This window comes from Natator depressus, chromosome 20 (genome assembly GCF_965152275.1).
Source record: "Natator depressus isolate rNatDep1 chromosome 20, rNatDep2.hap1, whole genome shotgun sequence".
Classification (NCBI taxonomy): domain Eukaryota; kingdom Metazoa; phylum Chordata; order Testudines; family Cheloniidae; genus Natator; species Natator depressus.
The window spans coordinates 1,292,016-1,320,014 of NC_134253.1; the positions used below are offsets into that span (position 1 = coordinate 1,292,016).

A 27,999-nucleotide genomic window follows, 5' to 3' on the forward strand; every position below is an offset into this window, starting at 1 on the left:
CCGCATGCCAGCCCTGCCCTGCACTCCTGCCCTGCACCCTTGCCCCCCACATGCCAGCCCTGCCCTGCACCCCTGACCCCCGCATGCCAGCCCTGCCCTGCGCCCCTGCCCTCTGCATGCCTGCCCTGCCCACACCGGCTCCATCCTTCACCCAACTCAGCGGTGTCCGCTCGCACCTGCTCTCCCCTTTCACACTCAACCGTCATCGCAACCTGGCTGGCGTCTGACCTGGCTCCACTGCCAAACAGCCGCTGCACCCCGCTCAGAGGTGGCTGCCTTTCAGTGCTGGGAGCGCAGTGCCCCCGTACAGCTTTCGATCAGTTCGCTCTGGGCTGGTGACGGATCCTCTCCCTTCGAGGCGTCTCTTTCCCGTGCTCCGGTACCATGGCTGGAATCGCTGGCGCGGCAGCATCCCTTCGACGTCTGCGTGGCAGGGACTGGGATTCCCAGGAAGGGGGCCCAAGGCCCCCTTTCCAGCCTGCCCTGCGCGTGGGGGGCAGCCCCCGGTGGCCAGTCAGCGTCCGTGGCACCCACCCACGGCTCTGAAGAGGAAGGACCCAGCCTGACTCCCAACAGCCCCGTGGGTGCTAGGTCTGGAGCGGGCAGAGGGGACCGCTAGAGTCACACCGAGTCCATCGCGCCCCACGTGCACCGACGACAAACCCGCCCCCAGCAGGCTCCTCTGCCATTCGGGCCGGGGCTGGCCGCACCCTTCGAGGAGTGCAGGCCTGGGGGTCTGGAGGGACTGACCCCCCCGCGTCCCTGGGCCGCTCCGGGGCTTGTGAAACCCGGGAGGGCATGTGGCTGTGGAGGCCGCATGTGGGCACCGCACCCTGGGCACCGACTCCTGCCCGGCGGCTCCGTTCCTGACCCCGCAGCCGCTGGCGGGTGGGCAGGGCGGGGATGGGAAACCACGCATTAATCCAGGCCAGCTCTTAACCTTTTATTGGCTGTTTGAAGGGAGACCAAGGCAGACAATAAACAGCTGGATTCACAATAACTTATATAAATAAAACAAAGTGGGAGGGTGGCGTCATTGAATAAAAAACCCGACTGGAAGGCGAGAACGGGAAGTGGGGCTGGGGGGGGGGGGTCTGTACATGGCAATAGCACCATTGGAGAGAGCCAGGCGAGGGGCACGCGGCCAGGGGAGGCAGCGGGACCGGGAGCCAAGGGCAACCCTGACCCACACACAAAAGACAAGGGGTGGGAGCACCCGGCCTGGCCCCACTGCAGCTCCAGGACCCCGCTGGGGTCAGCTCATGGGTCTGCCCCCCAGCACCAGTGGAGAGACGAGCGGCCCCACCGGGGAGTAGGCAGGGCTGGGCTAAGAGCACTGGCTAGTAGGTGGGGGGGGGAACCACTGCGAGACACCCCCTGCACCCCAGCCTGGTGCTGAGGGGACAGAGGGGTCGGGGAGCACAACCAGGGGAGCTGCTGAGAGCGGGGGACACGGTTCCATTTCGTGACTCCAGCAACTTGGGACGGCTAAAAACCCCTGCGATCCAGCCACTCACAGCCCGCTTTACAGCCGAGGGGCGGGGGGCAGGGGGTTGCAGGGGCTTAGGACTCCTGGTTTCTACAGCATCAACTCACTCCGCTCAGCTGCGCCCACCTTCCCTCCAGCACAGGCCCATAGCTGGTGCAACAGAGAAAAGCAAATCTCCCCCTCCCCCATAGGGGGCCTGTGGAACTCTCTGCCACAAGAGATTGAGGTGTGGAGCAAAGTCGGCGTGAAAAGGGGACTGGACATTCAATGCAGCTAAGAACAAGAGACCACCCAGTCACCTGAGAAGGGCAAAGCGCCCCCTGCTGTACAGACTGGTCAGGCCCTAGCCAACAGGAGAGACCCCTCCCCGCCCCACTGGCAACTTACTCCAGAATCGCCCACCGCAGGGCATCTTACACCTTCCTCGGCAGCGGCTGGTTCTGGGGCCTGGTGAAGACTGTACTAGAGGGGCCCCGGTCCAATCCAGGCAGGCGATCCCCATGCGCCCCAGGGAACCCACTCCTGACCCGCGTGGGGAGGGGGTTTGGAGGTGGGGACAGCGGCATGGGAGCCTGGCTCCATGCAGACGTCCCTGGAGCCGAGATGACAGCGCAGACAGGCCCTGCGACGCCAGGCGCCTGCACCAGCCTCTGGGGATAAGCCTGGGGCAGGCAGCAGGCGGCGCCAGGCCCAGCGGATTTGTTTGTTGCCCGGCCCCTCCCAGCACCCCGATGGCTGGGGGCTGCGTCCAGGGCGAGGCGGCTGCTCCAGCCTGCTTGGAAAGGGGTCCGGGGTGGAAGATGTGGTGGTGGCCCTTGTTGAGGGGGAGGAGGACTTGGTTTGAGACAGTGGCAGGATTCTGCGGCCCCCAGTGCCAGCAATGGGCTCTGAAGGGCCCCAGTGCCAAGCGCCCCGGGCTCCTGAGGGGTCGGGGGAAGCTCAGGGGGGCCCCCAGGCAGCGCCTTCCTGCTCCAGCACCAGATGATCCCGCCCCCACGAAGGGGGGCTCCAGGCGCACCCTGAGATCAGCCCCCCTTTAACCTTGGCTCCCACAGGAGGAGAGGCTGTCGTACAGAGAGTCACTGAGCGACTCCGAGTTCTCCAGGCCCGCCTGGCCCTGCCCCGTGTCCCTGGACCTCAGCTCCGTGCTGCCTTCCTCGCCCACGTCAGAGGCACTGGGCGTCCGGCTGGCGCTGAACCCCTGTGAGGAGGGGGGCGGCAGGCGGGGCACGTCCGAGGAGGCTCTTTTCCTCTCGGCGGTGCTGTGTGCGGAGCTCTGCAGGGACAGACACGGGCGTGAGAGCGGGGCAGGGGGATCCGTGCGGCAGGGGTCTGAGCCCTGCGCGTGGGGGGGGGGCGGGGGAGTGAGCTGAAATCGGCGAGGGGAGCCCTGAACTGTCACCTTTCTGCTCAGTGCCCACCCCCAGGCAGACGCCGCTCAGGGACGGGGAGCAGAACACCCGGCCGGCTGGGGGGGTCCCTGCGTGTCGGCACGGCCCGCCTGCATCCCAAGAGCAGCCGGGTCTCAGCACCACCAGCCCCCAGTGCGGCGATGCTTCGGGGCAGCAGGGACCAGAGTGTCCCTGGGGCTAGGCCGTGGGTCCAACGGGCAGGACCGCGCTGCCCACGCAGACCAACCCTTGAGCTATTGGCAGCTCGCTCCCAGGGCCCTACCCCTGCCCCGTCCCCGGGGGGGGCTCCTTACCCTGGCCAGCCCATGCAGCCCCTCCAGGCCCCGGGCCGTGCACAGGAAGGGGTCCGCGGAGCCGCTGCAAGCCTTGGAGTTGGGGAAGGTCCAGTTCTTGCTCGGCTGGACTCGCCGCGCTCGGCCAGTTTCCATGCAGGGGTCTGGCACCAGGAGAAAGGCGGTGGGGTGTTAGCAGACAGCTCCCTGGAGGGCGACCCCCCATTCCCCACTGGGTCAAGCTGGGATGCAACCCAGCCCCAGGCGAAGGGCTCAGTGGCTGCAAACGTGGGCAGCAGGACTGGGGTGAGGGTTGGGGTCGCTGCAGTCCTGTCCTAGCACCCACCTTCCAGTGCCCTGGCCCCTGGCGGGCAGCTCAGTGCAGGGCGGGGTGGGGGATTAAGCCCTCTGGTAGAGGGGGAAATGGACAGGGTCCGGCCCAGGTGGCGCGGGAGACACACGGACAGGGAGGTTACCTGCCCTGCTGCCTGGCACAAAGCCCACCCCCCAAGGACTCTGCCATGGCCAAGATGGGGGGTGCTCCCCACCTTCTCGCTGGGCCCAGCGTAAGCCCCCTCCCCGCCCCGGCAGCTCGCCTGGGTACAGACCTTGGGGGCAAACTCTGTGGCCGCGGAGGCTCGGGGGCGGCTCGGCGCTGGCCAGCACACCGTGGAACGCGGGCATGCTTTGGTGCTTGCCGGGCGCCAGAACGTCCTCCACGCTGGGCACCTCCCTCTCCAGCGTGCGGGCCTTGCGGGGGACTCTGGTGCCGCCAGGGGGCCGCCCCGGGGCCAGGCTGGGCAGCGGGTCCAGGCTGGGTTTCAGCTTGGGGAGGTTTTTACTGGGAGCCCCACTGCAGTAGTCGGGGGGAGGGAAGGTGCCGATGCCGCTGTCCAGGGTCCGTGTCAGGGAGCCACACGCTGCGAGCAACAAGGCCAGGATGGAGTCAGCGGGCCGGCCTAGCCCAGATGGGCCTCCTGGAGCCCCTCCCCGCAGCCCATCTCAGAGCACTTCACCCCCCATGGAACACGTGGCAAATTACCCAAGGTCACCCCCCGCATGTCCCAGGCTGAGTCCTGTCTCTAGCCCCACCCACCCTCCACTCCAAGCCCCACCCACCACCAGCAGGCCACACCCCCACGGAAAACATGGCAAGTTACCCAAGGTGTGTGGGGGGGTGTCCCTGGCTGAGTTCTGCCCCTAGCCCTAACCCTCCACTACCACACACCCTCCTGCCCCCCAAATCTCCACCGCCCCCATGCCACGCCCCCTCCTGGTTCCAAGCTCCGCCCACCACTGGCAGGCCACACCCCCACGGAACACATGGCAAGTTACCCAAGGTCAGGAGGGTCTCAGACTGAGTCCTGCCCCTAGCCCCTCCCACCCCCCCACTGCCATGCCCCCGCCTGACTCCAAGCCCCGCCCACCACTGGCACGCCACACCCCCACCCAGGGTTGGGAACGTCACCCAGGAGTCCAGACCCCCAAACTCCCAATCACCAGACCCCCTGCCTCCCGAACCACCCACTCGGCCACAGTCTGCACCGATAATGAGCCAGGCCCAACCCAGGGTTCGTGCCACTGAGCCTCCTGCGGGGCCACCTGTGAAGTGCTGGGAGTTCACGGACTCGGCCAGGCTGTCGTCCGATGGGATTTCCTCCCGGAGCTTCGAGTCTGGGCTCTTCAAAGGAAAGGAGATGAGAGAGACGGATAAACACGGCGCCCGGGGTTACTTTCCCCTCTGCCTGGCACAGAGCCCGGCCATGGCCAGGTCTGGGGGCGCTCCCCACCTTCTTGGGGGTCTCCTCGCAGCTCCGCAGGTTGCCGATGATGCCGTTCCGTGGGGGCCGGAAGAGCCTGGGGTCTTTGATGTCATGTGAGACCCTCTGGAAATCCCGGAGCTCTCTCTTCTGCTCCAGCCGGCTCTCGTAGGCTTCCTTCCCGTCCACCCTGCAGAGATGAGGGTGTGAGCTGCCGGGGAGCTGACAGGACAGACAGATGGACCCCCAGAGCCAGTGGGGCAGAGCCCCTCCCTACGGGCTGGACACAGCTCTCCCTGGTCTGGGCTCAGGACGACTGCCCCGAATGAAAACCGCTCCCCTCCCTCGCTCTCAGCATGTCTGAGCTTGTGGCGTGATCCCCATTCACAGAGGCACAGAGAGGCCTCAGGGAGTCTCTGCCAAGGCTGAGAATCCCCCCTCCCCCACCCTAACCCACTAGACCCCACTCCCCTCCCAGAGATGGGAACAGGACCCAGGAACAACCCCCACTCTCCCCTGGTCTCACCACTGCACCCCCACTCCCCTCCCAGAGCCAGGGACAGAACCCAGGAGTCCTGGCCCCCAGCCCACTGCCTGGGCACACGAACTTCTGTTTCCACGCCTGCTGGCATCTCCCTCTCCCCCTGCCCCCACCTCGCAGAGCCCCCCCCAGTACCTGTTCAGCAGCTGCTGCATGAAGTTTTCGGCCGTCACCTCCTGGTACATGACCTGGAGCTCGTTCTGCGTCTGCTCCATGAGGATGCCGCAGGCGTGGGGCCGGCCCTTCTCCAGCGCCAGCCCGTTGATGTAGGCCTTCTCCGCCTCCAGCGCCTTGCGCAGGTCCTCCGCCTTCTCCATCAGCTTGGAGATGTTGAGGCTCTCCGCCTCCAGCTTGCCGGCCGCCACTTTCCTCTCGCCGCCCCCGCCCCACTGCTTCCGCTCCCCCTTGGCTGGGAGCCCCTCGGGCCGCCGGCTCAGGGCGGGCAGCTTGCTCCGGCGCAGCCCGAACCAGCTGGCGATGCCGCTGGAGTTCTTCGGCTTCCCCTCGCCCGCCAGCCCCTTGTCCTGGCCCTGCCGGCGCAGCACATTCTCCTCGATGCCCTTCATCACCTTCTCCTCGATGGCCGAGTGCAGCCCGGGGCCGACGGCGGGCAGAGCTCGGCCAGGCAGGGGCGGGACCTTGGCACAGTCGGGGGGCTTGCGGCCCGCGCCAGGCGGCGGTGTGGGGGGCGGCTTGGGGCCACCGGGCTTTGGCTCTTCGGCAGGCGGGCGGGGAGCCCCAGCCTTGGCCGGTGCCTTGGTGGGCGATTTGGAGGGCAGCTTGGTGGGGCTCCCATGGGGGCTCTTGGTGCCCTTGGCGGGGGGCACCGGAGGGGCTTTGGGGGAGTTCCTGGGGCCCAGGGGGGTCCCCGCTGGGCACAACGCCCCCGGCTGGCGGGCTTTGGCGGCGTAGTGCTTCGAGGAACAGGTCTCAGCCTCCAGCCGGGAGCCCACCGAGCCAGAGGAGTAGCACCGCCCGGCGGGCTCCCCGCCATGGCACTGCTCCTGGTGTTTGAGGCTGCCGCCCGTACCCAGCTGGGGCTGTGCCCTGGTCTCCAGCGCCTCCTCGCAGGGCCGGCCTGGTGCCCTGGCCTTCCCGGGGCAGCCGTTCTTCTCTGGGCCCGGCGCCTCCTTCCGCTCCCCGGCCTTGGCACCCTTCAGCTTCCCCAGTGCTGACAGACGCTCCTTAAAGGGCAGGTGTCCCAGCTCCGGCTGCTTCTTCCCAGTGCTGTTCCCAGGCCTCCTGGGCCCGGCGGCGCCCCCGGCATTCCTGCGGGCAGGCGGCGGGGACTCAGAGCCCTGCTCCCGGCCCTCCTTGGCAGGGGCATAGGGGCACAGCTCAGGCGGGCAGTGGGGGGCGTCTGGCCTGGCGCCTCGCAACGGGGTGGAGCGGGAGCCCTTGGGCCGCTCCAGCAGGGAGGCCAGGCCGCCCACCGACAGCTCCGAGACATTCTCGTAGTCATGGGCCTTCGGGGAGCCATGGCCGAAGGGCTCCGGGGAGTGCACGGCGGCCTCAGCCGTCCCGGAGGCCAGGTGCCTGCCAGCCTTGGGGGAGGCCTGGCCGCTGGCCCCAGGGGGCAGGGGGCAGGCAGGCGCCGCGGGCCCCTCGGGGGAGGCCCTGCGGCTGAGCACGGGCGAGGGGCACGCCTCGTAGTTGTTGCTGCGGCAGGGGATCTTGGAGCTGCGGGTGAGCTGGGGGCTCAGGCGCAGAGGGTTGGGGCCCTGGGACTTCTCCCCGGGTGTGGGCATCTTCAGGAACTTCAGCATCTTGGAGGGGGAGGGCAGGGGAAGTGCCCCACCGCCCGGCGACGGGGGGCCCGGCTGCAGCTTGGGCTTGCCCTGAGCCGAGATCTGGGCAAAGCCCTTGGCACTCTTCTCGGGGGGCTCGTCTCCGGACAGGCAGATGCTGATGTAGGCCTGGTGCCCCAGGGCCGGCTCCGGGAAGGGCCCCAGCTCCTGGCCGCCGCCGGCTGTGCCGACAGCTGGCTTGTCTGCGCTGCCCTGGGCCAGGCCCGACGCCGGCTTCATGGGCTCGTACTTGCCCAAGACCGAGAGGCTGGTGAGCACGTCCCGGCTCAGGGCCTTGCCCAGCGCCCCTGGCTTGGGGCCCAGCGCCCCTGGCTTGGGGCCCAGCGCCCCTGGGGACCCCTCCAGCTGGTAGGCAGTGGCTGGCTCCCCGTTGAGCGGGCAGCCCCCGGTCAGGAAGTGCTGAAGGTAGCACTCCGTCTCCTCCAGCAGCAGGCCTAGGTCCAGCTTCGTTTCGGCCAGGGTGCTCAGCGGGGCCTCACCCGGGGGGCCCTTCTCCACGGGGCCCAGCTCCCCCAGCTCGTCGGAGGAGGAGGAGGAGCTGCCCTCGCTCTTCTGCCGGCAGCACAGCGGGGGGAGCAGCTGGGGGCGCCCCCCCTCGGCCTCCAGGCCCCCCCCGTCCTCGCTCTTCCACTTCAGCGCCTCCTCCAGGCCATGCTGTGCTCGCAGCAGGCAGGACGGCCACAGCTCGTGGGTGGTGGCCAGGGGCTCGGCCGGGGGGCCTTCCCCATTCACCGGTGACTCCGGCTGGCTCCGGCTGTCTGCTGGGACCGGCTGGAATTTGTGGGAGCCGGGCTCGGGAGGGGAGTGGCTGGGGTCCCTCCAGGGAGCCAGCTGGCAGGGCGGGGGGCACAGCAGGGGGTCCGTCTCCTCCAGCTTCCGCAGCACCTCCAGGATCTGGGCTTTCTTCTTGAAGAACGGAGACAGCGCCTCCATGGACTGGAAGCCGGGGCTGTCTGTCCGCAGCCCTCCGTACTCCACCTGAGGAGAGGTGCCGGAGAGGCCGTGAGATGCCCAGAGCCTGGCTCCCAGCTACGCCAAGGACCCCCCGATAATCCAGACCCCCAGCCCGAGCACGTGGCACCGTGGCCGTTCGCTGCTTCCTGGGGCAAACAGGGGCAGGCCCAGGCGTAGAACATGGGGTTCTGGGGCCCCCCTCGTCCCAAGGCTCAGCCAGACGGTGGGGACAGGGTGGCTAGTGGGACCCCAGGTTGTTGGGGGTGGGGAGCCCCTTTGATCAGGGGGCCAGCTCACCCTCCCGCAGGCTGAGCTGTAGGGGAAGGGGGACGGCCAGCCAGGGAGGGAGCTTGATCCTCACAGGGGTGACCCACATACGCCAGCCCCCCTTCCCCACTTGGCAGGGGGCAGCCTGGGCACTGCTGGGATAGGAGCATGGCAGGTACCGTGGCAATGCTGCCGGGAGAGGGGGCGATATGCCCTGCTCCCTCCCCTATTAATGGGACCACCCCTCCCCACATCCTCAGCAGCCCCCACTCCGAGACCCTTCCCCGAGGGAATCAGAGCTGCTCTGTCAGACCCGATGCAGTGGGGGCGCCCAGCCCCAGTTCTGCTCCCAGGGCATGGGGGGCAGCAGGGGAGAGCCTGCACCTGTGGCGGGAGGGCTGGGTATTGGGGACCCAAAGACAGACCCCTGTCCCTGATCCGGAGGAGCTGCCACGGAGCATCCCAAAGCGCTGCCCTGGGAAGCCGACGTCTCTGCACCTTCCCGGGGCCATGGGTGGGCAGGAGACCCCCCGCCATTTCTGCTAATGCCAGGGCACAAGGGGCCTGACTGAGCTGTCAGAAGCTGGGCTTGAGCAGCCCCCAATCCGACGGGCCCCCCACAGCCTGGCCCCAGTGCACAGGTGAGGAAATCGAGGCCCTGAGGGGGGCGTGACCCGCCTGAGATCCCCCAGCGTTATCTGTGGCAAAGTCTGGCACAGGAGTCCTGGCTCCGAGGGCCCTGCTGGGCTTGGGCCCAGCTCCTCGGAAACAAAAGGGGGGGGGGGCTCGGCTGCTCCTGCAGGGGGCTCTAGGTCTGGGGCAGCCACATGCCTGCAAGGGCCCCACTCGCCCTGCCCAGGCAGTGCCCGTCCTGCCACTACCCCAAGCTCGTGGCTGGAGCCCGTTCCCCTGGCAGCCCTCCCTGCAGCTCCCCACTGATCTCAGTGTCCTGCAACAGAACCCACGTCCCTGCCCGGGGGCTCGGGCCCGGCGAGGACAGCAGCTGCCCCCCAGTGCCCCTCTCCCTGGTCTATGGGCCGAGAGCAGCCGGGAGCTTGGCTGGACGGGGAGCCAAGGGGGCGCGGGACATACCTCCCTCGGCTGGGCGCAGCGTCCCAGGGGCAGCGAGGGGGCCAGCTTCTCCACCGAGCCCAACTGGAGACTGGCCGGGGGGCTGCACAGCGCAGGCACCGGGTGCAGGGCCAGCTGGGAATGAAAGCAAGGCAGTGAGGGGCGGAGACGCCGCAGGGGAAGGAGAAAGGCAGGGAGTCGGGGACCCCAGACATAAGGGGTGGGGTACGAAGCTGGACTGGGGGGGGGGAACTGAGGCTGGACCAGGTGGCGGGTGGGGGGCTGAGACTGGACTGGGTGGCGGGGAGGGAGGGGGGCGGACGAGGCTGGACCGGGGCGGGGCGGGGAGGGGAGGGGAGGCGAGGGGGCTGAGGCTGGACGGGTGGTGGTGTGGGGAGGGGGGCGGACGAGGCTGGACCGGGTGGTGGGGGGGAGGCGAGGGGGTGGACAAGGCTGGACTGGGTGGCGGGGGGAGGTGGGGCGAGACTGGACCAGTCGGCAGGGAGGGAGGGGGTCGGATGAGGCTGGACTGGGTGGCAGGGAAGGGATGGGGGCGAGACTGGACCAGTTGGCGGGGAGGGATGGGTGTGGATGAGACTGGACTGGGTGGCGGGGAAGGATGGGGGCGAGACTGGACCAGTTGGCGGGGAGGGATGGGGGTGGACGAGGCTGGACCGGGTGGCGGGAGGGGGGGGCTGAGGCTGGACCTGGGGCAGCGAGCCGGTCGTCAGCTGCAGCTTTTGCTGGAAGAGGTCGCTCAGGGTCTGGTTCTGCCGCTCCAGGTCAAAGACCCTCTTCTTCAGCTTGAGGCACTCCTGGCGCAGGTCCTGCCGGCCCCGGGGCAAAGCAGAGCGTCTGTGCCAGCGCCCCCAGGGGGTGGGGCTCGGGCCTGCACTCAGAGCCAGGCGCTGGGCTCCCCTCCCCACTCGGTGCAGCCCCCACCCACACAGCCAAGGCAGGGGGCTGCCAGCGTCCCCCAGAGCCGCCCTCTAGCCCTCTCCCTCTGCCCACGTGACCCTGTGATGCTGGCCCTGGGTCCCAGCCCCGCCACGGTAAAGGGCCTGGGCTCACAACCCACCCCAGGGCTCGGCCATGTGCCAGGCGGGGCTGGCTCAAGGATCCCAGGCATGCCGGCGGCTCCCAAGTCACCAGTCCCCACCCGCGGCCCCGTGTCACCCACACGCCACAGAGTGGGCAACGGCAGGGAGGCCTCCAGCGCCAACTAGGCTGCATCCCCGTGCTTGAAGTGTGGGCTCCGGGCTTCCAGTCCCAGCTCTGGAGGGGAGTGTGGGGTGGGGGGGGCAGGTCTCTGGGGTTCTATTCCCAGCTCTGGAGGGGAGTGCGGGGGTCGGGGGGCAGGTCTCTGGGGTTCTATTCCCAGCTCTGGAGGGGAGTGCGGGGGGGGGGGTCAGGACTCCGGGGTTCCAGTCCCAGCTCTGGAGGGGAGTGCGGGGGGGGCAGGGCGGGGGCAGGACTCCGGGGTTCTATTCCCAGCTCTGGAGGGGATTGCTGTGCTGTGCAGTGGTTGGGTTGGGGGGGGAGGGTCAGGACTCCTGGGTTCTGTCCTTGCCGCTCTTCATCGTGCTAGGGAAGCGTCAGCCTGTACAACACACAAGGCCGCGCAGCGGGCAGAGCGCTGGGCCCCTGGACGAGGGCACCACACCCATCGCCCACCCCTGCTCAGGTCCCACCCTGGGGGGAGAAGGTAGGCCGTGCTGCCCCGGGGGGGCTCTGATCCCCAGGCAGGGGGGCCCCGGTACTCACTGACCTTCTGGTTGAGCAGAGCCTGCACCACGTGGTTGGCAACCTGGAAAGCAAAGCAGTCACATGACAGGGGGTGGGGGGCAGGAGCAGCAAACGATTCCCCCACCTCCGGACACTGCCCCGGGTCCCCAGAGCAGCCCAGCGCGGGGGGCTCCAGGGCAGGCAAGTTACCTCGTCCAGGCAGCGCTCGTAGGTCTCCCTCTGGTTCTCGTTGGCCTGAGCCAGGGCCGAGTTCTCCGCCTGGCGCAGAGAAGGAAAGAGCAGCAGGTCAGGGGCCCAGCTCCTCCGCCCACCCGAAACTCCACGCGGGGGAAACTCCACCCCAGAGCTGGGCACCAGGACTCCTGGGTTCTGTGCCCTGCTCTGGGAGGGGAGTGCGGTCTGGTGGGTTAGAGCAGGGGGGGCTGGGAGCCAGGACTCCTGGGTCCTTTCCTCTGCCACAGATTCACTGTATGACGTTGGTCAAGTCCCTGGCCCCTCTCTGCCCCAGCTCACCCTGCTGTGGGGCTCTGGGAGTGCCTGGGAAGCCGCCTTGGACCGCGGCTGCGAGTGGAAGGGGGGCTCTGTCCTTGGAACAAACCCCTGAGCAACACGGATTCAGAGGCTGCAGGAGGGAGCCCCTGAATGTTCCCGTTTGCTGCCCCCCTGGTGGCCACACGGCTCGCACTGACCCAGCCTTCACAGCCGGGGCGCCCCTCCCCAGTGCTGGGGAGCAGGGCGCTGCTGGGGTGGGCGTCCCCAGACGCCATGCAGGGCTCCTGCGGGGGCAGCGACCCTCCCTCTGGCCCCAGGCGTCTACCCAGGGATCACGCCTGGCCCCAGAGACACAGCCAGGTGGAGCTCCGCACCTCCAGCTCCCGCAGTCTCTGCAGCAGCTCCTGGCTCGTTCCTGGCTCGCTGCCGCCCTCTTCTGGCTTCATGTCTCCCCGGCCGGCCACAGCTTCCGACATCGAGCCCTGCACCACAAAGCGGGAGGCCAGTGAGTGTCGGCCAAGCACCCCCCAGGGGTGTGGCCCCTTCGGGGGAACTGCAGGGCAGCCCCCTCACTGCCGGCTCCTCCTCTCAGCACCCAGGATGGGCCTGCTCAGTGCAGCCTCCCCCAGGCACCTGCACCAGACTCACCTCTGGGACCAACCCCAGCCGACTCCCCTGAACAGCATCTGGCCCAGGCCAGAAGGGAGTCTGGGCTGCGGGAGGGCAGGAGCCTGGAGGATTCTCTACAGAACACGGGGGGTCCTGCAAAGGATGATAAACGAATGCACAGGCGGGCAAAGGAGGGTGCATACACACACACGTGCAAAGGAGGGAGTGCACAGGTGTGCACGTGCAAAGGAGTGTATGTACACATGCACCTGCAAAGGAGGGTGTGTACACACGCACCTGCAAAGGAGGGGGGAGTTCTCTCTCTTCTTACCTCGTTCCAGGGGCCCGACCCCAGACCCAGCAGCACCTTCCAGCCTTCCCTTGTCACCTCTGCCCGCTCGCCTGCAAGGGGATAAAACCCAGCAATGAGACTGGTCCCCCAGCTCTGCCTCTCCAGAACCCCACACCGAGACGGGCGACGGGGCCGGACCAAAGAGCCTGGAACTCGGGGAGGGGCAGCTGTGGGGAAACCCCCCCCAGCTCCCCAAATCCCAAGGTGGGAGAGAACACCAGCCCTGGGCAGGCTGCAAGGGAAGAGACTCTGACAAAGTAACGTCCTTGCAGATCCAATTGGACCTTGAAGGGCCTCTGGAGCCAGGACCCATTAGCCGATGCCCTCTCCACCCCAGAGCGGGCTGCTGCTCAGCACCCTTGACCCAGAGGCTCCCGTAGCCTCCTGCAGCTAGGATCCACCTATCTCCTCCCCACGGGAAATGTATCTGGGCAGCCTGGAAACGAGGCCAGCTCCCCCCCCCCCCCCCCCCAGTTCCTGAGCTGGACAGAACCCCAGGAAACGATCACTCAGGGGAAAGTGAGGTGCTGGGGGAGACCCCACCACTGGGGGGAAGTGCTCGCACCTTTACCCCGATCAAACGGCCTTTCCCCCTGGCCGGCCTGAGAACAGCCCCCTGACCAAGGGACCAGACCCACCGTCTGCATCCTCCTCCAGCCCCAGGACCTGACACTACACAGAGCCAGGCCCCCAAATGCCCCTCCAAGAGCAGGCAGCAGAAGGCACCTGAGTAGCATTTACCCTTCCCCCTGCCGCCCAACCCTGTCCTCTGCACCCTGCCAGGGGCAGCGCCGCCCCGAGCCACTTTAAGGGTCCTTGCCCACACAGAGCTGGGAGCGAACCCTCCTCAGAGAGCCTTCCATGCTAGCCACAGAGGCAGGGCGATCTAGCCATGGGGGGAACAGGAGCCAGGACACCTGGGTTCCATTCCCAACACTGCCAGACGCTCCTGTGTAAGTCGCGTCACCGTGCCTCAGTTTCCCCATGTGTACAGTGTGTCTAATAACAGCTGCCTGCCTCCCACTGCAGCCTTGTTCCCAGGACGTTGTGAGGCCTGGTTCAGGGACTGGAGGATCTCAAAGGAAAGGCTCCAGAGCAGGGCTAGCTCTTGGAGGGACAGGTCCTGCTTGTCTTGCAGAGCCCCTCTCTGTTCCCCTGCCCCACCCTCTCCTAAAGGCCCCTGGAGTTACCCCAGTTTCATCGGCTGACCCATCTCGCACACACACGGCCCGTCACCGCTCTCCAGGCTCCGAGGACAGGCCTGTGCCAAGAGCTGCATGGTCGCATCTCGGCTTCGGTGCCAGTTCGCCCTGCGGGCTCTGGGCCCAGCCCAGTTAGAGCCTCCCCGGGACAAGGGCTGCCTGGGGCTGCCTCCCCCATCCCGGAGCGAGCAGGGAAGTGGCCAGGTGGCACCGATGGCTCGGGGTGAGAGCAAAGCAGCAGGGGCTTGGAACGGGAATTCAATCTTGCTATGAATCCAGCCCCCCGTGGAGGGGCCCGGCCACAGAACCAGGGCGAGGGGCCCCCGTGCGAGGGGCCCCCGTGCAAGGCAGAATCGTTGGCTTCAAGCGTCAGCAAAGATGTTCCCCTGGGGGGTGACATCCCCCCGCATCTAGACACAGCCGTAATGTCCCTTCCACCCAGCCCCCCCACGGCACGGCGTCCCTCCTCCCAGGGACCCTAGCAAACCCCCCAAAGCCAGCTGCCCCCAACCCCGTCACCCCCACAGCCGGCCTCGGCAGGGCACAATATGTCAACACGAGGTTCCCCCACCCACGGAGCTTACAACAGTGGGCGCCACAAGCCAGACATCCCCAAACCTCACCCCAACACACACCCCCAGCAGCCCCCCATCTTCCCCAAACCTCACCCTGATACACGTACCCCGGCAGCCCCCCAGACACCCCAACTCCCCCAAACCTCACCCCGACACACACACCCCGGCAGCCTCCCCATCTCCCCAAAACCTCCCCCAACACACACACCCCGGGAGCCCCCCCATCTCCCTCAAACCTCCCCCCAACACCTGAAACTTACCCCGACCACACACACCCCCAGCAGCCCCCCCATCTTCCCCAAACCTCACCCCAACACACACCCCCAGCAGCCCCCCATCTTCCCCAAACCTCACCCTGATACACGTACCCCGGCAGCCCCCCAGACACCCCAACTCCCCCAAACCTCACCCCGACACACACACCCCGGCAGCCTCCCCATCTCCCCAAAACCTCCCCCAACACACACACCCCGGGAGCCCCCCCATCTCCCTCAAACCTCCCCCCAACACCTGAAACTTACCCCGACCACACACACCCCCAGCAGCCCCCCCATCTTCCCCAAACCTCACCCCAACCCAGAGACCCCGACAGTCCCCCCAGACACCCCATTTCCCCCAAACCACACCCCGGCAGGCCCCCCCCATCTTCCCTAAACCTCCCCGCGACACACACACACACCCCGGCCCCCCCCACCCTCGGTCCCCCGGCCCCGCCGCCCCCCACGCACCCAGGCCGGGCCGGGCTGTGGGGCGGCCCCCGGCGGCCGCTGCTCCGTGCGGGGCCCCGCAGCGCGGCGGGGCCGCCTCCCCAGCATCCTCCCCCGGCCGCGGCCCCGGCTGCTCCCGCTGCGGCGGCTCCCGGGCCGGCCCCGCTATTGTTGGGGAAGAGGCGGCTCCAGCCTCGGCTGCTCCCCCGGGCCTGCGGCTCCGCCTTCCCCGCCGCTACCGGGGAGGAGCCCGGCCCCCGCCCGCCCCGAGCCTGGGGACGGGACCCCCAAACTGGGACCCCCGAGCCTGGGGGGGAAGGAGACCCCCAAACTGGGGCCCTCGAGCATGGGGGGAAGGGGAACCCCCAAACTGGAACGCCCCCCACGAGCATGGGGAAAGGGGACCCCTCCAAACTAGGACCAGAGGAAGAGCCTCCCAAACAAGCTCCCCCAGCCCAGCACCCCACACACACCTGCCCCCAACCAACTCCTCACATCACGGGGGAAGGGGGACCCCCACAAACCAGGACCTGCCTCCAGCACATGGGGGGGACCCTCACAAACTGCCCCCACAGCCCAACCCCCACAGATCATGGCAGGGAGGGACCCCCCCAAGGGCCCCCTCTTGGATCATCAGAGAAAGGGGGACCCTCACAAACTGCCCCCTAGGGCCAAGTGCTCTCAGATGGGAAGGCAGAGGACAGGAGCTGCCCCCCTGGCCGGAGCACACTCCGGAGCCTTCCCCCCATCTCCCCAGGGGCTGTGCGGACCCAAAGGAGGCCGATACTTCCCACCAGGTCGAGTGATTGCAGGTGCCCAGCTCGTGACCCCTCAGAGGGGCCTGATGTCCTGCCAGGGCTGAGGCGCCGCCAGGCCCCTGCATGGGGGCTGGGCCAGGCCAGCAGAGCCTCCAGGCCCAGCACGAGCTGAAGCTGATGGGACAATGGAAACCTGCCAGGCCCCGGAGTGCCACGAGGAGCCGGAGAGCAGCTCTGTGCGGTGCCACCACGGGGCTGCGGGAGGAGGGAGTCCGGGGCAGCGCTGTGGCAGGGCCCCGGCTGGAGGAAAGAGTGAAGCCCTGGAGCAGATCTCTGCACCAGACCAACACGGTCCCCCCACAGCTTCCTCAGCAGGTGGCGTGCCCTGCCTCGCTGGCAGAAGCGCCCTGGCCATGCCCAGCGTGGGGACAAAGAGCCCCGCGGCTAGGCCTGATGCCCAACCCGGGTTTTACGGGACAGTCCCACGTGCCCAGGCCTTTTCAGCACTGAGCTGGTCTCCGGGGCACGGGGAGGAAGAGCAGCCCCTGTGTGGGCGTGGGATAGCGGCCACAGGGCAGCGCAGCTGCCCCCTCAGGGCGCCAGCCCGAGGCTGGGACGCTCTCAGCTTGGCCTGGCCAAATGTCTTGTGCGGCTCCAGAGACAAGACTGCAGCAGAATCTCCGCCCTGGCATCGCGCCCCGGGCCCTGACAGGTGCCAGCTGCGTGTGGGTCTGGGACTCCTGCAGCTCCGGCCTGCCCCGGAGCTGAGCGCAGGACACCACGTCCTGGGGCAGGGGATTTGGATTCGGTTAATCCGGCTGGCTTTGCGGTAGGACAGGTTTGCGTGACTGCACGTCACAGGAGATGGTCCAGGTGCCCCACTCCCCTCTTCTGCCTCAGGGCAGGATGTGGGTCCTGACGCATCAGGCCACTGCCCTGCCACTAGTCAGCCCTGTGCCCATGCAGCAGGACTGGTAGCATCTCGCAGTGCCCAACTTACTGACCCTCCGAGCCAGCCGCATGACATCGTCTTCAGAAGTTCGAGAGCTGGGCACAGCTGCCGGGACTCGGGGCTTCAGCTGAAACCCTGAGACCCCCCTCCACACAGGGCAGAAGCCCCTAGCCCCACCACCCTGCCGCAGGGCAGAAACCTGGAGCTCCCCCGCCCATCCGGTGGGTGGAGAATGAGGGGGGCTCTGCGAGCCGCACTTTAACTGTCAGAGCCACGTGCAGCTCGCCAGCCACGGTTTGGCCGCCCCTGCCACAGTGCCGAGCGCCAGGCGGGTCCGTTGCGCTGGGCATGCCACAGCCACAGGGAGAGTGACGGGCCCTGCACCCAGGAGTTTACACTCTCAGGCCTGTCTGCACTAAGGACATTGGCACTGGGGCAGCTGCAGTGCCGTGAACTAGGGGCGTGCACAGCCCTTGGCCAACGGGTAGTGGTACCGGTAACCCACGGAGCAGCATGCCTCACGTGCCCCCCGTCCACAGGAGAGGCGGGTCTGTTACAGCCCTGCTCATAGACACGGGCTCCTTAGCTTACACACAGAGACTGACGCATGTTGCTGGAGATGTCCCATGTCAGCCATCACAGCGCGTCTCACTCCCTGGCCAGCCAGCAGCAAATGGCAGCTTCCAGGCCTGAGACTGACGGAGACCAAGGCGGCAGCTTTACAGCCTTTGCCTGGGAGCTTTGCCCAGGTGGGAGGGCATCGCGGTGCTGGTCAGAAGGAACCAAGGTAGGAGTACGGATGGGAAAGGCTCGGTCACGCCGCTGAAGGGCAAGGTGAGAAGCGTCCAGCGCCAGGCCCGGGAGCAGCCTCCCTGGAGACGGAAGCGAGGACAGAATCTGACTCAGACCCCAGATTTCAGGACGACTCGCAGTGTTAGATGTGGACACCAGAAACCCTTCAGCGTCTTCTCCCGTGCCCACCCCAGCCCCGGCCTGTGCGGCTCGGAACCAGGCAGGAACGAAAGACACCGGCTTCGACTTACCAGCCTAGTCCCTTGTCTCTTGGAACAGGAAACCCACGCCCCTGGGCTGACATGTCTGCGTGTGCCCATGCCAAGCTAACGGGACAGCTCACCGGGGGACGGGCGGGAGCGGCACATTGAACCCTGGATTTAACATTTCTTCGCAAGGAGGTTCAAGGAAAGCCAAGAAGGGATCATTTCTACAGCCGGTAACTTCCCCCAAAGCGCAGGAGTGAAATGGACTCCAAGGCCGAGCGAAACGGGCTCCATGCTCCAGGCTGGGCGAAATGCAGAGCGTGAACAGAGCGCACAGATGGGGACAAGAAATCTGGATTTCCCCCTTCCCTGGTTGTGCTCGAGGCTCAGTGTCGTTAGAAACAAAGGGAAACGACGTGGTTTGTTCTCAGCAGAGGTGTCCCTTTCACAGAGCAGTCTCCAGGGGTCCCATGCAAACAGCCACGGTCCAGTTTGCAGTGCGATTCGGTCACTCCTGGCACTGATGTGAATGGCTGGGTAGGGTGCAGGAGACCCAGGCCCCTCCCGGGCCGTGGCCCCTCGCTTAGGTACCTGCAGTCAGTGCAGAGCCATGAGAACGCTCTAGCCGGGGTTTATTGTAAGGTCTGCGTCACCGCTTTAAGATGAGGATATTCCTACCCCCCGCGGCAGGCCAGACTCCCGCACGGGGAAGAGAAAGAGCCAGGCTCCTGGTGAGCGAGGGCCTGATTCGGGGCCCCCGCAGCACCCCCTGCTCTCCCATACCCAGAAAGTGGCTCCAGCGAGCGGCTGGGGTGTGCCTCTTGGCCAGCCTCGGCCAGTCACATGGGACGGGGAGAGTGAGCTGCAGAAGGAGTCGGTGGCTTATTGGACCCAGGCGAGCTCACGGTTTTGTGTACAATTATAGCCTTTTCTCCTCTGCAGTGCACTCACCCCATGATCTCACAGACATCACAAACCTCCCCGAGCCCCCCAGAGAAGTGGGGAAACCGAGGCACCGAGCAGCACCGTGAGGTACAGCACTGGGGCTGCTGCAGCAGGGGCATGACCTGCACCGGGGGCAGGAGGGTGTCGCACCAACCCCCGCAGCCCCTGGCTGCCTCCCCTCCGTCCCTGTCCCGGCACCAGCACACAGACACATCCAACAGCAGCTGCCAGGCTAGAAGGGGTGAGAGTTCCCTGCTGGCACCTCCTGCCCCAGCTCCCTCTGCCCACAGCTCCCTTGCCAGCCTTTGGCTCCGAGCCCCTGGATCCTGGAAGGGGTAGGATGGCCCCTCCCTTGCGGCTAACCACTGGGAAGGCCTCGCGCCCCTGCCGCGCTCTGGGGATTCCTGCCAGCTGCCTGCTTGGCCTGTGACCCGCAGCTGCCTCCTCCACCCATCAGGTGGCCCACAGGATGTGGTGGACACTGTGACAAAGTGGGACTGTTCTTGATGTTTCCTCTGAATACTGTAGGGGTGCCTCAGTTTCCCCTAGTCTCTAGGTGGTGGGATAAGGAAGGGGGTGTAATTGTTGCAGAGCAAAGGGCCAGGGTACATAAATGGCAACACTCTGTTTCCTGGCAACTGATGGCCTGGGCCCTTCCCCCCTGCAAGGTGAGAGCTAAAGGGTTGAAGAACAAAGGAATCCGGTGACCTCCTGGCCCGGGACAGGGACAAAGCCCAGAGGAGGAGGGGCTGGAGGGGGAGTCAGTTTGGGCTGGCTGGGGACGTGGAGTGAAGTGCAGATGTGGTTGTCTGGCTCACTGCCCCCCAAAATGGACCCAGCTGAGGGGTCCTGTTCTCTGCACCTACAAGCTCTGTGTTAGACCATGTTCCTGTCGTCTAATAAACCTTCTGTGTTACTGGCTGGCTGAGAGTCCCGTCTGACTGTGGAGTTGGGGGGCAGGACCCTCTGGCTTCCCCAGGACCCCGCCTGGGCGGACTGGCTGTGGGAAGCGCAGGGAGGGGCAGAGGATGCTGAATGCTCCGAGGTCAGACCCAGGAAGGTGGAAGCCGGGTGAGCTGTGTGTCCTGCAGACAGGCTGCTCCCAGAGAGGAGACTGCCCCAGAGTCCTGCCTGGCTTCGTAGGGAGCAGCTCCAGAGCATCGCCTGGGGACGCGGTGACAGACACCAGCCATGGATGTGCTCCGGCCACGAGCAGGGAGGCCTGGCAAATCCCCAGGGACTGATAACAGGCTGATCTATCAGCAGCAGGCCTGAGGAAGAGGAGGCCGCACAGAGACAAGGGGGAACTGCAGCCCAAGAGCCAAGATTCCCATCGCAGCTCAAAGGAGATCGGCCCCCCCAGTGCATCTGACTCCCCACCAATCGCCATGCCACTTCATTTCTGTCTAGACTGGGGGTGATCATCCCAGGGCTCAGTGCGGTGAAGTGACTTGTCCCTTATTAAGTCAGCAGAACCCAGGCACCCTGTCCTGTCCCTGAGGCCCCCCGCCTTCATCCTATGGCAATAGCCAGAATCCCAAAGTACGGCCACACCCGGGGTGCGAGCGGAGGGGAGCCCAGGTCTGCTCCAACACGTCCCATTATACAAGACGTTTTCACAGGGACAGAGGTTTTACAAACAGGAATTTGGTCTGTCTACAGGCCATGCACGGCTCACACAGTGATGTTACATTTCTCACACATTCACACGATGGCTTCTCATGCACACTCACTGGGATTTTCATCCCCATCACGCTCACCTTCAGGCAGAGTTGTGACCCAGGACACGTGCGCTCCTCCTCATGCTGGCCACCCGCAACTTGCCTTGGAGAAAGGGGGACTGCAGAGGCTCAGCACCCCCCGGGGATCAGGCTTGGGTACAGAAACGATGCAGGGATTGTGTCACCCACCAGTGAAATGCAGCCACCTCTGGGCCAGAACACAGCAGCCATTTACCAGGACAGGAAATGAAGAAGAATCATGCAGCTGATTGTGAAGCAAACTGCACTGCCCAAGAGGGAATCTGAGCAAGAAACAGTGACTCCTCTTACCAGTCCAAGAGTGCCACAGGACCGTCACCGGCGCTGAGCACCCAGGACCTCGACCGGATGCCTCCCTGGAGCGTGGAAGCTGCAGAACGCTGGTGTCCAACGAGGCTCCACGCAGAGGAAGTGCCCTGGGCAGGAGTGGATGTTGCCCTGCCCGCCCTGGATGTGCCGAGGGCAGGACAGTTCTGGGGGAGGTTTCTCTGCTCTACACCTCACTGCGTCTGGAAGGGGACAAGGAGTGCAGAGATCAAACTGCTGGAGGCTGCACCAGGATGGGAGATGAACCAAAAGCAAACCCTGCCGCCCCCTTCCCCGAGCGGAGCCAGGACCAGACACAAGAAGAGCAGCAAAAATAGCCCAGGAGTCGTGGCCGGGGAAGTTGAGGGTTATTTATAGCTGGCTCGGTGCAGCGCGGACACACGGCCAAGATGGGGACAGTGCAGGCGGGAGCTGGCTGCTCCACGAAATACCCCTCCACCCCCCAGGGGCTCGATCCCAACATGGGGGAAGTCTCTCCCTATGCTGTGCCCCTCACTGTCACACACTGTCCCGGAGGGCAGGGGGAGCACACCTGGAAAGGGGGGGCCTGGGCCTTCCTTCACCCCAGGAGGGCAGGGGGTTGGGGAGCGACCCAGTGGCCAACGCGGCAGGTGGGTGCTCCAGAGGGAGCCTCAGGCTTGGCTGGGGCTGGACCTGGTTCAGGTCTCCACAGAGCGGGTCTGAGGAGAGGGATCCAGGGACCCCTCCCAGAGGGGTTTTGTTCTGCCACAAGGGCAGAACTGGGCCACGCTCCCCCTGCCCCGCAGCCCCCTCCTTGCTGCCCAGAAGTGCCCAGGGGAAGGGGCGGTTTGCCATTACAGACCCTTACCCAGCTCTCCCCTCTCTCTACCCTGGTGCTTTTAGCTGCCCTGTTTCCTTGGACGTCCAGTGCTGAGATCACGCTGGGCACTGGGAGCCAGGGCTCCTGGGTTCTATTCCGGACCCTGTCACTGATTCCCTGTGTGACCGTGGCCATGTCACGCTCCCACACTGTGCCTCGGTTTCCCTGTCTATATAACTGGTGCGACACCCCCGCCCCCCAGCACAAGTCACTCCTACACGCTGCTGGGGAGGAGAGCAGCCCAGAGGGACCCAGGCTGGCAGGGCCCACTGGGAGGTGTATGGCAGGGGCAGGGCCCCTGGGGTTGGACGATGCAGCTGCCCGCATCTTAAATAGAGAGATGCAGCCTGCAGAGACTACCCTTCCCAGCATGCAGTGCACTGAGTGACCAATCCCGCGTGTGTTGCGTGTGAGCGGGTCAGGACAGACCCCCGTATCTGGGACCTGCCAGGCATGGCCCTGGGGCCCCTCAGAGAGCCTGACTGCGCTCCCAGGCCCTGCTCCACTCCGGGTTACGTGGGTGGAACTCCACAGAGCTCAGTGACATCCCTGCTGGAGCCCAGCACCCCTGGCCACCCGGGGGTGGGGGTCCCGGAGCAAGAGGGGACGGTGCCTGGCTTGAGCTCCCTGATCCCTCCAGCCCCCTCCCCCAGCCCCAGGAAATGGGGGCGGAAAGCTGGTCCCGGAGGGGAAGTGAGGTGCTGTCTGGAGGGGAAGGCCCAGCCAAGCCCTCGCCTGCCCCCCGCGCACAGAACAATGCCAGCCCCAGGGGCCCCGACCGGAGAATGGAGGGCAGGGGAGGGTCTGAGTGATCCTGCCAGATGGGCGACGCAGGCCCACCCCAGAGCCCCTCACTCCCCACGAGCGCTCGGGGGCTGCGAGGTGGGAACCGCTTCCAGCCCCAGCCGCCTTCCAGGCGCGAGGCCGGTCGGACTGCGGACGCCAGGGCGGGCGAGCAACAGCAGGGCCGAGGAGTCTCCGGGAGCCTTTCCGGCCCCTCAAAGGGATCAGCAGAGCCCAGGCTGCCCCCAGCTTTGCGGGGGGCAGGCAGGGAGGGGCCGTGGGGCCAGAGGCAGAGACCTGGGCACGCCCGGTCAGGGCTTCTCTAGGGCTATGCAACTGCTCTGTGGCAACCCCCTAGTGCAGTCAATGTGGGGAGGGGGTCCAGGGGTTAGAGCAGGGGCTGGGAGCCAGGACTCCTGGGTTCCATTTCCGGCTCCGTCGCTGACTCGGCACACGACCTTGAGCTCATATAGTTGCCCTGTTGAGCCTCAGCTTCCCCATCTGTGTAACGGGCTCAGCACCTGAGCTGCGCCCTAGGGAGCCGTGCAGCTGTTTCCAAAGCGCCCCCTTTCCCTGGCCTCGCTCGCCAGGATGCTGCAGGCCCCCAGGCTTCCTAGATCCCAAGGCCAGAAGGGAGCACTGTGATCGACCAGCCCCCTGGCCCCGTGCAGGGCACAGGCCAGACCTGCCCCAGCACAAGTCCTAGAGCAGATCCTGAAGAAAAACATCCACCATGGATTTAAAAGGTTTCAGAGTAACAGCCACAGTATGCATCCGATGAAGTGAGCTGTAGCTCACGAAAGCTCATGCTCAAATAAATTGGTTAGTCTCTAAGGTGCCACAAGTCCTCCTTTTCTTTTTATGGATTTAAAAGTCGCCCGTGAGGGAGAATCCACCGCGACCCCTGGTGAATCATCCCAATGGTTAATTGCCCTCAATGTCAGACATTCACACCTTATTTCCAGTGTGTCTCGCTTCGACTTCCAGCCACTGGTTCAGGTTCGACCTTCCTCTGCTCGACTGAGGAGCCCCTGATCAAATCTTTGCTCCCCGGTCCCCCCTGTGAAGCACGATACACTGATCTAGCGCGGCCAGCCACGTTCCTAATCCCTCCATTGTTCCCGAAGCTCTTCTCTGAACCCTCACCGATGTCTCCACACCTGTCTAGAACAGTGAACCGCAGCACTGGGCGCACTCTTCCAGCAATATTCCTACAGGGGGCGCTGCCCAGCCCCACCCCAGAGGCGACCCCAGCCTGGCTGCCTTTGCTCCTGCAGGGTGAGAGCTGGGGGGCTGCGGGGAGCCGCACCCATTTCCCGAAGGAGAACGCGCTCCTCCCGGGGAAGGACGAGCGGCTGGCAATGCCACAGGCTGGCTTCCAGCCCCACGGCTCCTCCACAGTCACCCAGCCAGGGGCTGGGCAGAGCCGGCTCAGCTTCTGACAGATCTCAGAGCCCGGGCGAGGTCAGGGCTTTTCACACTGACACCCAGGACTCGGTAGAAGGGGGATGGGGATGAAACCTGACAACACGAGCCCCGGTGTCCACTCCGCTCCCAGAGACAGAACCTGGCTCCCAGGCCCCGCGCTGCACCCGCCAGTCCCCACCTCACTTCTCCCTTTGACACACTGCAGTGGCCCTCGCCCCCCGTGAATGCAGGTTCAGCAGGTGAGACGAGCCCGGCTCTGGGGGCACCAGGGGCTGGACCCGCATTTGACAAGCGAGCATTTCACGACGGCTCCCTGGGGCCCCGCCAGTCGCTGGAGAGGACACGGCCTGGGGCAGGCCTGGTTGTGATGGTGGCTCAGAGTGCTGGGCCCCGGGCAGCGCTGTCCCGGGGCCAGTCACAGGCTGCTGTGTGGACACACCTTGGTCCCCCTCTTTGGGAGCCCGCTGGCACGGGGCCCTGGGCTGGGAGATTAGGCTTTGCCCCAGCTGACACGTTGCAGTCCCATCCTCGTGTTAGCACGCCTGGCTGCAGGCCTGTTGCTGCTACGACCCAGGGCTGCTGCCCCACGGATCCACCCATCTCGGTACCCTGGGAGTGCCCGACGTGGGCTGAGCAAAGGGGCCAGGGTTCACCTGCAGGAGACAGAGCAGAGATTTGCCTCTGTGGAGCCAGCAGCTCCAAACTCCTTCACCACAGGGCTGGGGCTCGGGGTCGCAGCAAGGTGGGAGTAGGGGGACTGGCTCCCTGCTCCCCACATCCTGGGGGAGGACCCAGAGGCTCATGCTCCATAGCGCACCCCACGGCCTGCACTCTGCTCCGGGTGCAATGAGCCCCAGTTGCCTGGCTGCTGGGGCTTGTCTGAGGAGCTGGCAGGGAACAGCCTGGGGGCAAGCCCTGCTAATGGTCCAGCCCCAGGATGCCAGGGCACTATAGAGCCCCACTGATGGGCTGGCTTGGCCCCTGGTGCGAGGCCCACAGCAGGAGCAACAGCTGAGCCCCCAAAACACCCTATTCCCTCCGCCCAAAGTGGGTGGCGAGGCCTCGTCAGGGCAGGACAAAGGGAAGGGGCGGCAAGTGCCAACCTGCAGCCGCAGCGGGGCAGGGAGCCAGCTCCCTCCAGCGAATTCCACACAGCCGCGCTCTGGGAGCTAAGGCGGCAGGGAGGGGGGCAGGGCGGGTACACAGAAACCATCACCACATGCCGCAAGACACGACACTGACACCCTGCAGCCCAGAGACACCCCCAGAGCCGCAGAGCACTTGGCCTCAGTGACACACGGAAAACCCAAACCACCCAATACGGGCACAACCGCAAGACAGCCCTGGGGCCTGTGCTAAGCTGATCGCCCTGGTTAGGCTGCTCAGGGCCGTGAAAACCAAGGGCTAGGTCGACAGCCCCAGGCTGATGACTCTCTCAGAGGCGGATTCACTGCGATCCATAGAACAACTCCCGGTGCTGCAGGGGCAATCTCAGCACCGTACCATGCCCATGGCCCGAAGCTCAAACCAAACCCGCCCAATAGCCACACGGCTCTGAGAACTGACAGGCGACATGGCCCCTGAACTAAACCGGCCAAAAACTCGCTCTTTGCTGAGCCGGCTTCCGGCCCTTCTCCCCAGAGCCCCGTTACTGACCGAACTGCAGCCTCTGCTGCTAGCCACACCCTCCCCATTCCCACAGCTAGTTAACTAGTCCGAGGAGCCCCCCACAATCAGAGAGAGCCCCCCGCTCCTGCCAGCCCTCCCCAGCCCTGGATTCAGAGTAGCCAAGGAAATGAGCTTGGCACCCGATGTTTTTAGCACGGACTGAAACGATAGAGGGGCAGCTCTGATCCAGTGAACGTCGAATTCCTTCGTCGCTGGCTTTCCCTGCCCACCCCTATAGCTGGTGGGAGTTCTTCTCCCACAGTGACTTGGGCTTGTTCCAGTCAGGTTTAACTGGGTCCCTGCTCTGCGCTGAAGCCTTGGCTAAGGACACAGGTCCGGTGTTAGCGCACAGGGCCAGCTTCGCCCTCTCATGCAGGCAGCCTGCCCCATCTCGCCCCGTGCAGGAAGCTCACGTTGGCGTGTAGCCGGGCCCCGTGCGAGCCTGATTCAGCAACACGATGACAACGCTGGCTGGCCCCAGCCCTGTGGCGAGGCCAAACCGGTCAGGTCCCCGGGCGAGGAGATTTTAAACACCGGCGACCGCTCTCTTTCCAAAGGAGAACAGGCTCCCGGGAGGAAGTGTAAAACAAGCAATGGCCAAAGCTTGCTCTGGAGCCGAGATCCTGAGCTGACCTCTCAGTGACAAGTCAGAGGATGACACAAGGAAACAGGTCCCTTACTTTAACTCTCTGTCACCTGGGCCATGACACGCCCATTAGGCAAAGGCAGAGGTGGGGTTTGCCGAGGTTGTTCCGCACACACCTCCCTAGACCCTGGCAGGGCGCAGCGGCCACTAAGACTAGCTCACTTGGTTTTAAAAAACGATCCAATGGCCTGGCAAATTTCCGGGACTCGCAGCAGAGCCGTCTCTGGGCTGCACAGAGAGAGAAGCGAGACACAGCCGGATCTGACAGGCGGAGGCCTGGGTGGGTGCACGTGGGTCACCCAGGGGCTGGAAGCACAGAGTGACCCACAACACCCACTAAAGGCAGCAGGAGCTCCAGCTGCTCCGTGCTCCTCGGAGTCGGGCTTGGGGCATCTCTGGTTGAAAGTTCAAGCACCAAAGTGAGTGGCCCGGTCTTGAAAACATTGGCCAAAATCTCCGGAGAGAAGGTTGGATGGAGCTCACGAAAGACAGGCGGGGTCAGAGAGAAGATTAATGCCCTGCCCCAGCTTGAGTCTGGGCAGGGGACACCACCTGGTGATGGCCGAATTCAGAGCTGGTGTGAGCAGCCACAGGGCTCAATCCAAGCTGGGACAGCAGTTTAATAATAACCCTCTGCTCAGCTCTCACCCTGAGGCACAGGCAGACTCAGAACCCCGTCAGGCAGGTCAGTATCATCCCAGTTTTACAGATAGGGAAACTGAGGCAGAGAGCAAGGCAGGGACCTACCAAGCTCACCAAGTGACAGAGCCAGGAACAGAACCCAGGAGTCCTGACTCCGGGTCCCGGGCCATACCCTCCACCCTACCTGTCCTCCTATCTATCACGGCGGGGTCTCTGGCAGCGGAGAGGGTTGCTCTAGGGGGGGTTTACGTAACCCTGCAGCGCAGGGGTGGCCTTTGTCCCTGCCACGAACAGGGTGGCCTGACTGGCCCAGGAAACTGGCTGCCAGCAGCGCTCCGGACAGCGGTCAGACCACATGCTCCAGAGTCCGGGCGGGGTAAGGCTGAGCCCCCCCACTGCAGGCCAACCTGGCACCCTCACCCCCCCAAACCCAGCCTCCAAAGGGCCCCAATCCCGACCCAGGGGCCCGGCAGGCAACTTGAGACAGAGGAGCAGGAGGAGCTGGGAAGGGGGCTCCGAGCTACGACCCCCGAGGAATTCCTCCTCTCTGCAGAACTAGGGAGCCGCAGCCCCGGGGGACACGCGCCAGGCCCCCCCCGCCCCCAGTCCCCAGGGCCACTGCTGCGAGCAATGGCCGCGCTGCGCAAAGGGGGCCCCGGTCCCCGAGGGTCTCTCCGAGGCCGCGGGGGGGGGGCAGAGCTTCCGCCCCAGCCCGGAACACGCAGACGCAGCTTAAAGTTGTATTTTTAACCCCCCCCCCCCCCGGCCCCCAGCGCACGCGGCCGGACAACTTCGCTGGAGACTTCAGGGCGCAGCGCGCCCGCTGCACGGAGCGGCTCCGGATTTGCACCGGGAGGTGCGGGGTGGGGGGGATCCGGTCCGCAGCCGCCCCCCCGCGCACGGCTGCCCCGGGTACGCGAGCCCGGAGCTCGCTGCAGGACTCACCCAGCGGCACGGCCGGGGGCGCACGGCCGGGCCCGGGGCCGCGCTCCGA

The 27,999-nt window shown here is 65.8% G+C and overlaps 1 protein-coding gene across 4 annotated transcripts; it reads right to left on the bottom strand.

Moving 5' to 3' along the window:
- Positions 1–1,021: 1,021 nt before the first annotated feature.
- On the bottom strand, positions 1,022–27,970 carry NCKAP5L (NCK associated protein 5 like). Of its 4 annotated transcripts, XM_074935198.1 has the most exons (14): positions 27,951–27,970; positions 20,962–21,179; positions 12,753–12,823; positions 12,187–12,294; positions 11,510–11,578; positions 11,343–11,381; positions 10,282–10,401; positions 9,596–9,709; positions 5,610–8,260; positions 4,964–5,123; positions 4,776–4,854; positions 3,782–4,093; positions 3,195–3,337; positions 1,023–2,765 (listed from the first exon to the last, which is right to left on the bottom strand). In XM_074935198.1, the coding sequence occupies exons 4-14, from the start codon at positions 12,286–12,288 to the stop codon at positions 2,526–2,528; spliced, it is 4,029 nt and encodes a 1,342-aa protein (XP_074791299.1). In that variant the 5' UTR covers positions 12,289–12,294; positions 12,753–12,823; positions 20,962–21,179; positions 27,951–27,970; the 3' UTR covers positions 1,023–2,525. The 4 variants fall into 4 exon arrangements, with proteins under 4 accessions (XP_074791302.1, XP_074791299.1, XP_074791300.1 ...); XM_074935201.1 differs by lacking the exon at positions 27,951–27,970 and having other exon boundaries at positions 1,022–2,765; positions 20,962–21,155; XM_074935199.1 differs by lacking the exons at positions 20,962–21,179; positions 27,951–27,970 and adding an exon at positions 15,279–15,331.
- Between the last annotated feature and the right edge of the window lie 29 nt (positions 27,971–27,999).

Coding starts and splice junctions, on each gene's coding strand:
- NCKAP5L (XM_074935201.1), bottom strand. CDS start 12,288: ATGTCGGAAGCTGTGGCCGGCCGGGGAGACATGAAGCCAGAAGAGGGC. Junction 11,382..11,509: donor ACGAGCGCTGCCTGGACGAG/GTAACTTGCCTG, acceptor TTTGCTTTCCAG/GTTGCCAACCACGTGGTGCA. Junction 5,124..5,609: donor ATGCAGCAGCTGCTGAACAG/GTACTGGGGGGG, acceptor TCATCTCTGCAG/GGTGGACGGGAAGGAAGCCT.